Raw genomic sequence first — 13,768 nt, 5'->3', positions numbered from 1 at the left:
ATCCAGGAGTTTGAGACCACCTTGGGAAACATACTGGGACCCTGTCTCTACAAAAAAAATATTAAAAATTAGCTGGATAGGGTGATGCATGCCTGTAGTTCCAGCTACTTGGGAGGACAAGGTGGAAGGATTGCTTGAGCCTGAGAGGTCAAGGCCGCAGTGAGCTGTGACTGTGCCACTGCACGCCAGCCTGGGTGACAGAGTGAGATCCTGTCTTAAAAATAAATAAACAAACAAACAAACAATATAATTCCAGAGAGTGAAGAGGCAGGATCTCTTTAGCTAGGAAGTTGAGGGATGTTCTCTCTGACAAGGCAGAATCTGAGTTTCAACCTGAAGAATTCAAAGAGGCCAGCTAGGCAAAAGATGAGAGTTGAAGGAATGGGGACGGCAGAGGAGACAGCCAATATAGTAATTCTCAATAAAGCAGAAAGTGAGCTTTTCCTGCTGGCAGAACAGAAGGGAAGTCGGAGTGGCCAGGGTGTTGTGGGACAAGGTGGTCAGCAGGAGTCACATCACGCAAGGTCATGTGGTTACCCCAAGCCTGATGGAAGCCACTGGAAGATTTTAACTAAGGAGTGACAGAAAACTGGCATCTCAAACTCAACATGTCTACAGCCCAGTTCTTGATCTTTGAAACCTTCTTCCTCCATCTTCCCCATCTCCACTGACAGCAACTTCATCCTTCAGGTAGCTCAGGCCAAAACCCTGGAGTCACCCTTGATACCTCTCTCCTGCTCCACACTCAGTCTTTCCATTGGAAGCCCTAGGGGCTGCCATATTGTTCTCCATAGCACTTCACACCGTCTGACATACTATATATTTTCCCACTATTGCTTTGTTCTTGGTAGCATCTTTAGGCACTCTCTGAATATCTGGCACATAATATGTGTTCACTAAATCCTTGTTGAATAAATGAATGAACATCACTCCGTGGTCCTTTCAGAACCAGAGCCATTCTTCTCTTTCTTCACCACCGTTGCCCCTCACCCCGCCCAACTAGTCACAGGAGTTGAAGGATGACACAGTAGAGAACTGGGATTCTGGAGTCCTGTGGCTGGTCTGGGGTTCGAGTTCTTACTCAGTGGTAGGAACCTCCATGTGGGATTAACTTATCTGGGCTTTAGTTTCCTCCTCTGTAAAATGGGCCTCAAACTGCCAACCGCTGGGATGCAGGGAGGATTTGATGAGCCCAGGCAGGCTCCCTGGAGCACAGCAATCAATGGCAGCTATATATAAACCGGGGCCTCTTTTGTACTCCCACTGCCTTTGTCCTAGTTCCAGCCCTCATTACACCAGCCTGCTCTTGCGGCTCCCTCCTAACTTCTGCTCCATCACCACCAATCTGTCCTTTCAGCTGTCAGGCTTGTCTTCTGAACGCCAACCCTAATCACATCCCTTCCTGCTCCAAAACCTTACATGACTCTCACTGTCCACAGGACAAGACCCAGCCTCTAGTTGACAGCCTCCACTGTCCAGCTCACCCAACCTCTCCCCTACCACATACCCTGAGTGGAGGCTTCTGCCTCCATAGGGCTTTCTTAGCCAGAGAAGCCTCCCTTATCTTCCTGTTCTCCTCCTAATTCCTTCTTATCCTTCCAGGGAGGAGGCTGTGAGGTAATGCATCTTGGGAGCCAGCTGGGATTGCACAGGGTGGTGAGATTATCTGCATTTCCGAGGCTTGAACAAGTTAAGGCAATGGGAAAGGTCACACAATGAGAAAATGCAGGGCCAGGATTTAACCCGTCTGAGATGTTCTGACTGTGCTATGCTGCCTCCCCGGACATGAGCTCTGCGATAATGATGTCCCCAGGCTGTAATCATTCCCTCTTTCATCCCTGCCTCCTCTATCCCTGGGGTCAGAGGGACTTGTAGTTGAATCTCTCACTCACTCATTGGTGTGGTCTCTCCCTAAAGCAGGGTGGAGTTTGTCTTAGCGTTATCACTGCATCCAGCGCAACCTCCCTGGTCCAGGCTTACCAGTGTTCAACTGCGTCAATGCAGTTGCCTCCTCCTCAATCTCCCAGCTTCCGGCCTTGCCCCCCAGAGAGATCGTATTTTAATACAAGTCAGATTACATCCCTCCTCCCCTCAGAACCCTCCATGGCTCACACCTTACTCAGAGAAAAAGCCAAAGTCCTCTCCACAACCCACAAAGCCCTGCACCATCCGTCACCTCCCTGCCTTCTTCCCGTCGCACCCTCCCCCTTGCTCGCTCTGCTTCAGCCACACCAACTCATCACCGTTTCTCAAATACACCAGGCATGGCCTAGCTATTAAACGCATGGTCCAGCCTGGTGCATTTGAAGAACACGGATGAATTGGTGTGGCTGGAACAGAGCGAGTGAGGGGGAGAGCGGGAGGAGGACCTTTGCACCAGGTGGACCTTTGCACCGGCTGTTCCCTTTGCCTAGAGTTTTCCCTGACATATTCATATGGCTCTCTTGCTTCCCTTGCTTTCTCCCAGTCTTTATTCAAATGTCTATTTCTCTGCACTTGTGCTGTTTGATACAGTCACCGCTGGCCACATGTGGCCTTTGAGCACTTCAATTGAAACACATGAAAGTGTAGAATATTGACCAGATTCCAAGGAAAACCATGTGAAAAATATCTTTTATCTCTTAAGATACAGGGTCTCGCTCTGTCTTCCAGCCTGGAATGCAGTGGCACGATCACAGCTCACTGCAGCCTCAAAATCCCAAACTCAAGTGGTCCTCCCACCAACAGCCTCCCGAGTAGCTGGGATTACAGGCACACACCACAATGCCCCGCCAATTTTTTTAATTGTTATTTTTTTTTTAATAGCGACAAGGTCTTGCCATGTTGCTCAGGCTGGTCTGGAACTCCTGGCCTCAAGCGATCCTCCTGCCTCAGCCTCCCGAGTAGCTGAGATTACAGGCAGGAGCTTTTGTGCCCAGCAGGTCCACGATCTTCTTAGAATGCTTCAGGCTGGGCATAGTGGCTCATGCCTCAAATACCAGCACTTTGGGAGGCCAAAGCAGGCAGATTGCTTGAGCTCAGGAGTTCGAGACCAGCCTGGGCAATATGGTAAAACCCTGTCTCTCCAAAAAACATACAAAAATTAGCTGGGCTTGGTGGCTCCCACCTGTCGTCCCAGCTACTTAGGAGGCTGAGGCAGGAAGATCACCTGAGCCCAGGAGGCGGAGGTTGCAGTGAGCCAAGATTGAGCCACTGCACTCCAGCCTAGACAACAGGGAGACCCTGTCTCAAAATAAATAAATAAATAAATAAACAAACCAATAAACGAATTTTACCTGTTTCTTTTTACTTTTTTAATGTGGCTACTAGCAAATTTTAATTTTTTTTTTTTTTTTTTGAGACAGAGTCACGCTCTGTCACCCAGGCTGGAGTGCAGTGGTGTGATCTTGGCTCACTGCAACCTCCACCTCATGGGTTCAAGCAGTTCGCCTGCCTCTGCCTCTGAGTAGCTGGGATTACAGATGCCCACCGCCACGCCCAGCTAATTTTTTGCATTTTTAGTAGAGATGGAGTTTCGCCATGTTGGCCAGGCTGGTCTCGAACTCCTGGCCTCAAGTGATCTGCCTGCCTCGGCCTCCCAAAGTGCTGGGATTACAGGCATGAGCCACCACGCCTGGCTATAAAATTTCATAAATAGCTCTTAATAGATTTCTCCTGGGCAGTGCTGGTCTAAACACTTTTTTTTTTTTTTTTTTTGAGATGGCATCTTGCTCTGTCACCAGGCTGGAGTGCAGTGGCGCGATCTCGGCTCACTGCATCCTCTGTCACCCGGGTTCAAGCGATTCTCCTGCCTTAGCCTCCCAAGTAGCTGGGACTACAGACGCCCGCCACCACGCCCAACTAATTTTTGTATTTTTAGTAGAGACGGGGTTTCACCATATTGGCCAGGCTGGTCTCGAACTCCTGACCTTGTGATCCGCCAGCCTCGGCCTCCCAAAGTGTTGGGATTACAGGTGTGAGCCACCGCACCCAGCCCTGTAACACTTTTAACGCTGAACTGTTTGCCTTCCAGGTGGTAAAGAGCAGGTGCCTTTACTGATAGAAATGTCAACACTCCCCTCATCCCGCCAGCCCCATGTCACTGATGCGTCCTTTCCCCTTGCTCTGTGGTAACTTTCTCCTAAGCACTCATCGCCCTAACATCTGTCATACAGGTATACCTCAGAGACACTGCTGGTTTGGCTCCAGGTCATCATAACAAAGCAAATATTGCAATAAACGGAGCCGTGCCTTTTTTGGTTTCCCAGTGCACATAAAAGTTATGCTTACACTGTAGTCTATTAAGTGCATGATAGCATTATGTCTAAAAAAAAATGTACATACCTTAATTTTAAAATCCATCAAGGCTGAGCACAGTGGCTCACGCTTGTAATCCCAACACTTTGGGAGGCCAAGGCAGGAGGATTGCTTGAGCCCAGGGATTTGAAACCAGGCAACAAAGTGAGACCCCATTTCTACAAAAATCTTTTTAAAAATAGCTGGGTATGGTGACGCATGCCTGTGGTCCCAGCTACATGAGAGGCTGAGGTGGGAGGCTCACTTGAGCCTGAGAGATTGAGACTGCAGTGAGCTATGATCACGCCACTGCACTCTAGCCTGGGGGACAGAGTGAGACCATATCTCTCAACAAAAATTAAAAAAAAAAAAAGGCTGGGCACAGTGGCTCATGCCTGTAATCCCAACAGTTTGTGAGGCCAAGGTGGGTGGATCACTTGTGGTCAGGAGTTCAAAACCAGCCCAGCCAACATGGTGAAACCCTGTCTCTATGAAAAATACAAAAAATAGCCGGGTGTGGTGGTGCACACCTATAAGCCCAGCTACTCGGGAGGCTGAGGCATGAGAATTGCTTGAACCTGGGAGGCGGAGGGAGGTTGCAGTGAGCCGAGATTGCACTGCTGCACTCCAGCCTGGGTGACAGACTGAGACTCTGTCTCAAAAAATAAATAAATAAATAAATAAATAAATAAATAAATAAATGTTTTATTACTAAAAAAGTTAACAATCATCTGAGCCTTCAGTGAGTCCTCATCTTGCTGGTGAAGGGTCACTGGCTCAATGTTGATGGGTGCTGACTGATCGTGGGGGTGGTTGCTGAAGATTGGGGTGCCTGTGACATTTTCTTAAAATAAGAAAGTTTTCTGCATCCATCGACTCTTCCTTTCACGAAAGATTTCTCTAGCATGAGATGCTTGTTGACAGCAATTTTACCCACAGTAGAACTTTTTTCAAAATTGGAGTCAGTTCTCTCAAACCTGCCACTGCTTTGTCAACTAAGTTTATGTCATATTCTAAATCCCATGTTGTCATTTTAACAGTGTTCACAGAATTTTCACCAGGAGTAGAATCCATCTCAAGAAATCACTTTCTTTGCTCTTCCATAACAAGTAACACCTCATGCATTGAAGTTTGATCATGAGGCTGCAGCAATTCAGTCACATCTTCAGGCTCCACTTCTAATTCTAGTTCTCTTGCTATTTCCATCACATCTGCAGTGTCTTCCTCCAGTGAAGTCTTGAACTCCTCAAAGTCATCCATGAGGATCGGAATTGACTTCCTCAAAATTCCTATTAATGTTGATATTTTGACCTGTTCCCATGAATCACAAATGTTCTTTTTGTTGTTTGTTTGTTGTGGATTTTTTTTTTATTTTTAATTGAGTTGAGGTCTCACTATGTTGCCCAGACTGGTCTTGAACTCTTGGCCTCAAGTGATCCTCCTGCCTTGATCTCCCTAAGTGCTGGGATTACAGGCATGAACCACTGGAACCAGCCACAAATGTTCCTAATGGTATCTAGAATGGTGAATGCTTTTCAGAAAGTTTTCAATTTCCTTTGCCCAGATGCATCAAAGGAATTTATCTATGGCAGCTATAGCCTTATGAAATGTATCCCTTAAATCATAAGACTTGAAATACAGAATTACTTGTTGATCCGTGGGCTACAGAATGAATGTTGTGGCTGGGCATGGTGGCTCACGCCTGTAATCCCAGCACTTTGGGAGGCTGAGGCAGCTGGGTAACTTGGGGTCAGGAGTTCCAGACCAGCCTGGTCAATATGGTGAAACCCCATCACTACTAAAAATACAAAAATTAGCTGGGCATGGTGGCGTATGACTGTAATCCCAGCCACTTGGGAGGCTGAGGCAGGAGAATTGCTTGAACCCCCTAGAAGAAGGAGGTTGCAGTGAGCCAAGATCACACCACTGCAGTGACAGAGTGAGACTCTGTCTCAAAAAAAAAAAAAATGTTGTGTTAGAAGGCATAAAAACAACATTCATCTTCTTGTACATGCCCATCAGAGGTCCTGGATAACCAGTGCATTGTCAGCAGTAATATTTTGAAAGAAATCTTTTTTCTGGCTGGGTACAGTGGCTTGCACCTGTAATCCCACCACTTTGGGAGGCCAAGGCATGTGGATCACCTGAGGTCAGGAGTTCAAGACCAGCCTGGCCAACATGGTGAGACCCCAACTCTACTAAAAATACAAAAAAATTAGCCAGGCATGGTAGCAGATGCCTGTAATCCCAGCTACCCTGGAGGCTGAGGCAGGAGAATCGCTTGAACCTGGGAGTCAGAGGTTGCAGTGAGCTGAGGTCGTACCATTGCACTCCAGCCTGGGCAACAAGAGTGCGACTTTGTCTAAAATACATATATATATATATAGCATATATGTTATATGTAAATTATATATAACATATATTATATGTAATATAAATTATATATCACATATAACATATATTATGTGTAATATATCACATATACATGTATTATGTGTCATATATCACATATAACATATATTGTGTGTTATATATATCACATATAACATATATTGTGTGTTATATATATCACATATAACATATATTGTGTGTTATATATATCACATATAACATATATTGTGTTATATATATCACATATAACATATATTGTGTGTTATATATATCACATATAACATATATTGTGTGTTATATATCACATATAACATATTGTGTGTTATATATCACATATAACATATTGTGTGTTTTATATCACATATGACATGTGTGTTATATATATCACATATGACATGTGTGTTATATATATCACATATGACATGTGTGTTATGTATATCACATATGACGTGTGTTATGTATATCATATGATGTGTGTAATGTATATCATATATAACATATGTGTAATGTATATTATATATAACATATTATGTGTAATATATTATATATAACATATATATTATGTGTAGTATATTATATATAACATATTATGTGTTATATATACCATATATTATGTGTTATATATATTTTTTTTCTGAGTAGATCTCAACAGTGGGCTTAAAATATCAGTTATCCATGCTATAAACAGACAGGCTGTCATTCAGTCTTCATTGTTCCATTTATAGAGCACAGGCAGAGTAGATTCAGCATAATTCTTAAGACCTTAGGACTTTAGGAATGGTAAGTGAGCATTGGTTTCAACTTAAAGTCACCAGGAGCACTAGCTCCTAACAAGAGTCAGCCTGTCCTTTGAAGCTTTGAAGCCAGGCATTGACTTCTCCTCTCTAGCTATGAAAGTCCTAGATGGCAACTTCTTCCAATAGGGCATTTCGTCTACATTAAAAATCTATTATTCAGTGTTGCCAGCTTCATTAATAATCTCAGCTAGATCTTCTGGATAACTTACTGCAGCTTCTCCATCAGCACTTATCACTTCACCTTGCACTTTTATATTATGGGGGCACCTTCTTTCCTCAAACCTCATGAACCAAGATCTTCTAGCTTCAGATTTTTCTTCTGCACTTCCCCACCTCTCTCAGTCTTCACAGACTTAAAGAGAGTTAGGGGCTTGCTGTGGATTAGGCTTTGGCTTAAGGGAATGTTGTGGCTGGTTTGATCTTCTATCCAGACCACTAAAACTTTCTCCATGTCAGCAAGAAGCCTGTCTTACTTTCTTATCATTCATGTGTTTACTAGAGTAGCCCTTTTAATTTCCTTCAGTAATTTTTCCTTTGCATTCACAACTTGGCTAACCTCTAGCTTACGGCCTTTTGTTTGTTTGTTTGTTTTGTTTTTGAGACAGGGTCTCACTCCGTTGCCCAGGCTGGAGTGCAGTGGTGCGATCACCACTCACTGCAGCCTTGACTTCCTGGGACCAAGTGATCCTCCCACCTCAGCCTCCTAAGTAGCTGAGACCACAGGTGTGCACCACCACACCCAGCTAATTTTTTTATTTTCTGTAGAGATAGGGTCTCCCTATTTTGCCCAGGCTAGTCTCAAACTCCTAGGCTCAAGCCATCCTCTCACCTCAGCCTCCCAAAATGCTGGGATTACAGGCATGAACCACCATCCCTGGCCCTATCTCAGCTTTTGACACGCCTTCCTCACTGCGTTTAATCATTTCTAGCTTTTAATTTAAAGTGAGAGACATGCAACTCTTCCTTTCACTTGAGCACTTAAAGGCCATTGTACGGTTATACACTGACCTAATTTCAATATTGTTATGTCTCGGGGAATAGGAAGGCCCAAGGAAAGTGGGAGAGATGGGGAAATGGCCAGTTGGCAGAACAATCAGAACACACACAACATTTATCGATCAAGTTTGCCATCTTCTATGGATGTGGTTCGTGGCACCCCCAAACAATGACTATAGTCACATCAAAGATCACTGATCACAGACCACCATAACAGATGTCATAATTATGTAAAAGTTTGAAATACCATAAGAATTACCAGAGTGTGACACAGAGACGCAAAGTGAGCACACGCTGTTGGAAAAAAAATGGCCCTGATAGACTTCCTTGACGCAGGGTTGCCACAAATCTTCAATTTGTAAGAAACACAATATCTGCAAATTGCAATAAAGCAAAGCACAATGAAATGAAGTCTGCCTCGGCCGGTGTGGTGGCTCACGTCCATAATCCCAGCACTTTGGGAGGCCAAGGCAGGAGGATCCCTTGAGCCCAGGAGTTGGAGGCCAGCCTGGGCAACACAGGGAGACTCCATCTCTAAAACAAAACAAAACAAAGCCTGCTTATATTTATTGGGTTTACTCTCAGTCTCCCCCACACAGAGATAGGGCCTGGCTTGTTATTAGTGCTCAGTTAATGTTTGTGAAGTGAAATACTAAGGACTTAACCACTGCCTGTTCTTTGCTGTTCATGCCCTGACAGCTTTTATCTGCCAGCACAGAAGAAAACAAGGTGCAAGAAGAGAATAGTGATCTCTAAGTCAGAATTTGAGGAACCCAAATTAGCATCAGAAAGCTGGTAGGAGAAGAGAAAAATAAAGTAAATCAAATTAAAAGGTGAATGGGCCAAGTGCAGTAGCTCATACCTATAATCCCAGCACTTTGGGAGGCTGAGGTGAGAGGATCACTTGAGGCCAGGAGTTCTAGACCAGCCTGGGCAATATAGCAAGACCCCATCTCTACAAAAAAAATTTTTTAATTTTCTGAATATGTTGTTGTACACCTGTAGTCCCAGCTGCTTAGGAGGCAGAGGTGGGAGGATCGCTTGAGCCCAGGAGGTTGAGGCTGCAGTGAGCTGTTATTGCACCACTATACTCAAGCCTGGGTGACAGAATAAGTCCCTGTCTCTAAAAATAAAAATAAATAAATTCATTTTTTGTAAAGTTGTATGTCATGGCCCCTGCCTACTCTGGCTTCATGACTTGCTGCTTGAACCTCACCATCCAAATCCCAGTGGTGACACCATGTCATTTCTTGAATTCGCCAAGCCCTCCTTCAGTCCCAAGCTCTCTGTCATGGCCACTCTCAGCCTGGAAAGTTCTTTCCCCACTGGCCAGATTTCTCCCCCTCATCTATGGGAACTTGACTTGAAGTAGCAGGTATCCCAGGCCCCGGACTAGTTAACACCACCTGCTGTGTGGCCCTCAAAGCCATTGTCTTCCTAGCTGAGAAGGCATCACACCTGCAACAGATTCACTCATTGTGTGCATGTTTTTCTTAACCACTTCTCTTCTGCATCAGCTCCATGGGGCAGGGATAGTCTCATATGTCACTCTACCCAGCACATAGGATACTCTCAGACGCCCACTTGTGGATGGTGGAAAAGGTCAGCCCAACCTAATATGCCCATCTCTCCTCTAGGGGTAATCTTGAGAAAAAAAGTTGGGAACTTGCTTTGTGTTAGTTTAGGATGACCCAGAATAGATCCTGAAACAAGAATTTAGGGCAATCCTTGTGCAAGTAGTTCATCTGAGAGGTGACCCCAGAAGGGTTGGAGAAGGAGAGGGGAGGTGGGGCAAGGAAGGGTGAGTTGTCCTGTAGGCAACTGAGCTCAGTCCCACTGGGAGCCCACGTGGAACTCACATCTTAAGTGATCCAGAATGAAGGGTGAGGGAGCTGCGGTATTGATCCACCAACTCCCAGCAATCTTTAGTTGAGGGCTGCTCCCTTAAAGTTCATTCCCTGGGCCTGCCCCAGATTTGGAGACAGCCCTGAGGCAAGAGGTACAGATACCAGTTGGCCACAGACTGAAGCGTTAAGACCCAAGCCCCTGGATAAAACTGAAAAATCAAGCCAGGTGTGGTGGTTCCCACCTGTAATCCCAGCTACTCAGTAGGCTAAGGCAGGAGGATTGCTTGAGCCCAGGAGTTCAAGGCTGTAGCGAGCTATGATTGCACCACTGCATTCCAGCCTGGGCATCAGAGCAAGACCCCATGTCTAAAATAAAAATAAACTGAAAAATCCCCAAGTTATTTGCTGTGACCAACCTTCCGTTAACCACAGACCCTCTGGTATTCAGCATTTCTTGTCCATTATATGAAGTTCTGATGACAGTCTCTTTTATTGTATTGTGCCTTGACCACGCACTGTACATCACTTAGCTCAGAAATGGACATGTTCAGGAAACAGGGCCAGGAGGGACCCTGTGTTTCAACAGCAATACTTTTACAAATGAGGTCTCATGACAGGGTCTTGCTCGGAGGGTTTCTATGGAAGCCTCATGCCACCTACTGCTATCATCCTTACTAACTTGCATTTACAAAAGGGACTCTTTTTGACCAGAGGCTTGGGGTCTGTAGCTGCCTTCTAGCCAGCTGATGCCGGCTGGTCCACACAGGCAGGATCACACCCAATTTTTGTTTTCTTATTTATTTCTGAATAGCTTAGCATACCGCCTGTGTGCCTGGCATTGTGCTGACCACTTTTTGTCAACTTACTGAATCCTCACAACCCTTGGAGGTATTGATACTGTTGTTATCCAGGTTATACAAAAGGGGGAAACTGAGGCACAGAGCAGGGAAGTCCCTTGCCCAAGGTTACCCAACTGGAAAGTGGCAGATCTGGGATTTGAACCCATGCAGGCTGGGCTCTTAACACTGAACTACTTTCCTGCCATTTGTTAAAGAGCCACACACCAGGCCAGGCACCATGGCTCACGCCTGTAATCCCAGCACTTTGGGAGGCCGAGGCGGGTGGATCACCTGAGGTCAGGAGTTCAAGACCAGCCTGGCCAACATGGCGAAACCCTGTCTCTACAAAAATACAAAAAAAGGTACCTGGGCATGATGGCGGGTGCGTAGTAATCCCAGCTACTCGGGAGGCTGAGGCAGGAGAATCCCTTGAACCCGGGAGGCAGAGGTTGCAGTGAGCTGAGATCGCACCATTGGAGATCGCACTCCAGCCTGGGCAACAGAGTGAGACTCTGTCTCAAAAAAATAAAATAAAATAAAATAAAATAAAGAGCCACAAACCCCGAAAGGTCTGCCATTCCCCCAGGGCCCCGGGCCACCCCACGATCTATTGTCATTGTAGGTTGTGAAATATACTGAATGTCACCCCAACCATGAGCCATGGGGAAGATTCCATTTCTCTCATTGCAACATTTGTGCAACATGAACCATCTGTTGGGGGTCTTCGTAAATCACCTTTTATCCCGGGAGGCAGGTACTGTTAAGACGATTTTACAGGTGACAAAACTGAGGCCAGTGGTGTTGAGTCACCTGCCTGTGGTCACCCAGCCAATACAGGACGGCTTGGAATCCCAAGCACCCCCGCCCTGCTGTCTGACCCCCAAAACCCACCCCCTGTTCTCCATTCTGGCTTCTTTCTTTCAGCATCTTGGCGACAGTTGGGACGGAGTTTGACCTACGGACGCTGAGGGCAGTTCGAGTGCTGCGGCCGCTCAAGCTGGTGTCTGGAATCCCAAGTGCGTGAGTTTCCGACCCTGACAAGGGATTTGCTCATGGGCCCCAGGAGCCCTCAGTTTCCCCTATGCAGAGCATCTCAGGAGGCCACATCCTGCCACCAGCCTGTGTGAGGGCAGTCTCTTCTTTGGGACTCCCTATAGGGAACCCCCTAGGAATATGACTGTAGCTCCCCATGAGCTCCTGAAAGCAAACTAGGAGCCACACCCATTTATTGAGCACCTACTGTCTATCGGGAGCCATGCTAAGCACCACGTGTGATCTCATTCGGTACTCACAGCCCTATGAAGTTGATAGGACTGTTGTCTCTATTTTATGGAGGGGGAGACTGAGGCTCAGAGTGGCTGAAACATTGGAGCAGGGTTTTGTGGCTGAGAAGTGGCAGAACTAGGAGTGAGCAAGTGTGACTCCAAGCCTGGGCCGTACCACTGGTGGCAATGACCATTCCCATTTAATGAGTGCCTGCTGCGTACAGGGCACTACAGAAGGACTTTACATGAATTACCTTATTTCATCCTCACAGTCACCCAGCGAAGACCCATTTTACAGATGAGAAGGTTGAGGCTCAAGGAGGTTAAATTACTCACCTGAATTCTTAGAGTGGACAGTAACGAGCTCTAAAATTCATACTCATTCCTTGCTGCTTTCTCATTCTCCACAGATACATCTAGTCCCCGTTTAAGGGTGGCTGCCATATGCAGGGTCAAGATTAAGTATAGGTTGAGCCAAAAAAAAATGTAAAAAGCAAAAATAAAACAGGGCTGTCCTTTTTCTATCTTCTTGTCTTGGTTAATAATAATAATTTAGCCAGGCATGGTGGCTCATGCCTATAATTCCAGCACTTTGGGAGGATCACTTGAGGCCACAAGTTCGAGACCAGCCTGGGCAACATTGTGAGGAACACCACCACCCCCCCTCCATATCTACAAATTTTTTTGTTTTTTTTAGAAATTAGCCAGGTTGACTGGGCACAGTGGCTAACACCTGGAATCCCAGCACTTTGGGGGACCGAAGCGGGCAGATAGCTTGAGCTCAGGAGTTTAAGACCAGCCTGGGCAACGTGGCAAAACCCCGTCTCAAAAAAAAAAAAAAAAAAAAAATTAGCAGGCATGATGGTGCACACCTGTAGTCCCAGCTACTTAAAAGGCTGAGGCAGGAGGATCTGAGCCCAGGAGGTCAAGGCTGCAGTGAGCTGTGATAGCACCACTGCACTCCAGCCTGGACAACAGAATGAGATCTTGTCTCAAAAACACAGACAACAAAAAGTTTAAAAACAAACAAACAATTTATAGGCTGGGTGCAGTGGCTCATGCCTATAATCCTAGCACTTTGGGAGGCCAAGGTGGGTGGGTGGGTGGATCACCTGAGGTCAGGAGTTCGAGACCTGCCTGGCCAAAATGGCGAAACCCCGTCTCTACTAAAAATACAAAACTTAGCCGGGTGTGGTGGCGGGCATCTGTAATCCCAGCTACTCGGGAGGCTGAGGCAGGAGAATCACTTGAACCCGGGGGGCGGAGATTGCAGTGAGCTGAGATCACGCCACTGCACTCCAGCCTGGATGAAAGAGTGAAACTCCATCTCAAAAAAAAGAAAAAAAAATTAAAAAGCC

The 13,768-nt window shown here is 46.0% G+C and overlaps 1 protein-coding gene across 9 annotated transcripts in view; it reads left to right on the top strand.

Moving 5' to 3' along the window:
* The window catches only part of CACNA1A (calcium voltage-gated channel subunit alpha1 A), a 300,854-nt gene that overhangs the window by 123,392 nt on the left and 163,694 nt on the right, over positions 1 to 13,768 (top strand). For all 9 annotated transcript variants that reach the window (XM_055371580.2, XM_055371577.1, XM_055371576.1 and 6 more), the window contains exon 4: positions 12,070 to 12,161. In XM_055371580.2, coding sequence (XP_055227555.1) covers positions 12,070 to 12,161 — 92 coding nt within the window. The remainder of the gene's footprint in view (positions 1 to 12,069; positions 12,162 to 13,768) is intronic.

The sequence above is a fragment of the Gorilla gorilla genome, chromosome 20, assembly GCF_029281585.2.
Source record: "Gorilla gorilla gorilla isolate KB3781 chromosome 20, NHGRI_mGorGor1-v2.1_pri, whole genome shotgun sequence".
Classification (NCBI taxonomy): domain Eukaryota; kingdom Metazoa; phylum Chordata; class Mammalia; order Primates; family Hominidae; genus Gorilla; species Gorilla gorilla.
Note: the sequence above shows the minus strand (reverse complement) of the source record. Positions and strands in the feature narration are given on the sequence as shown.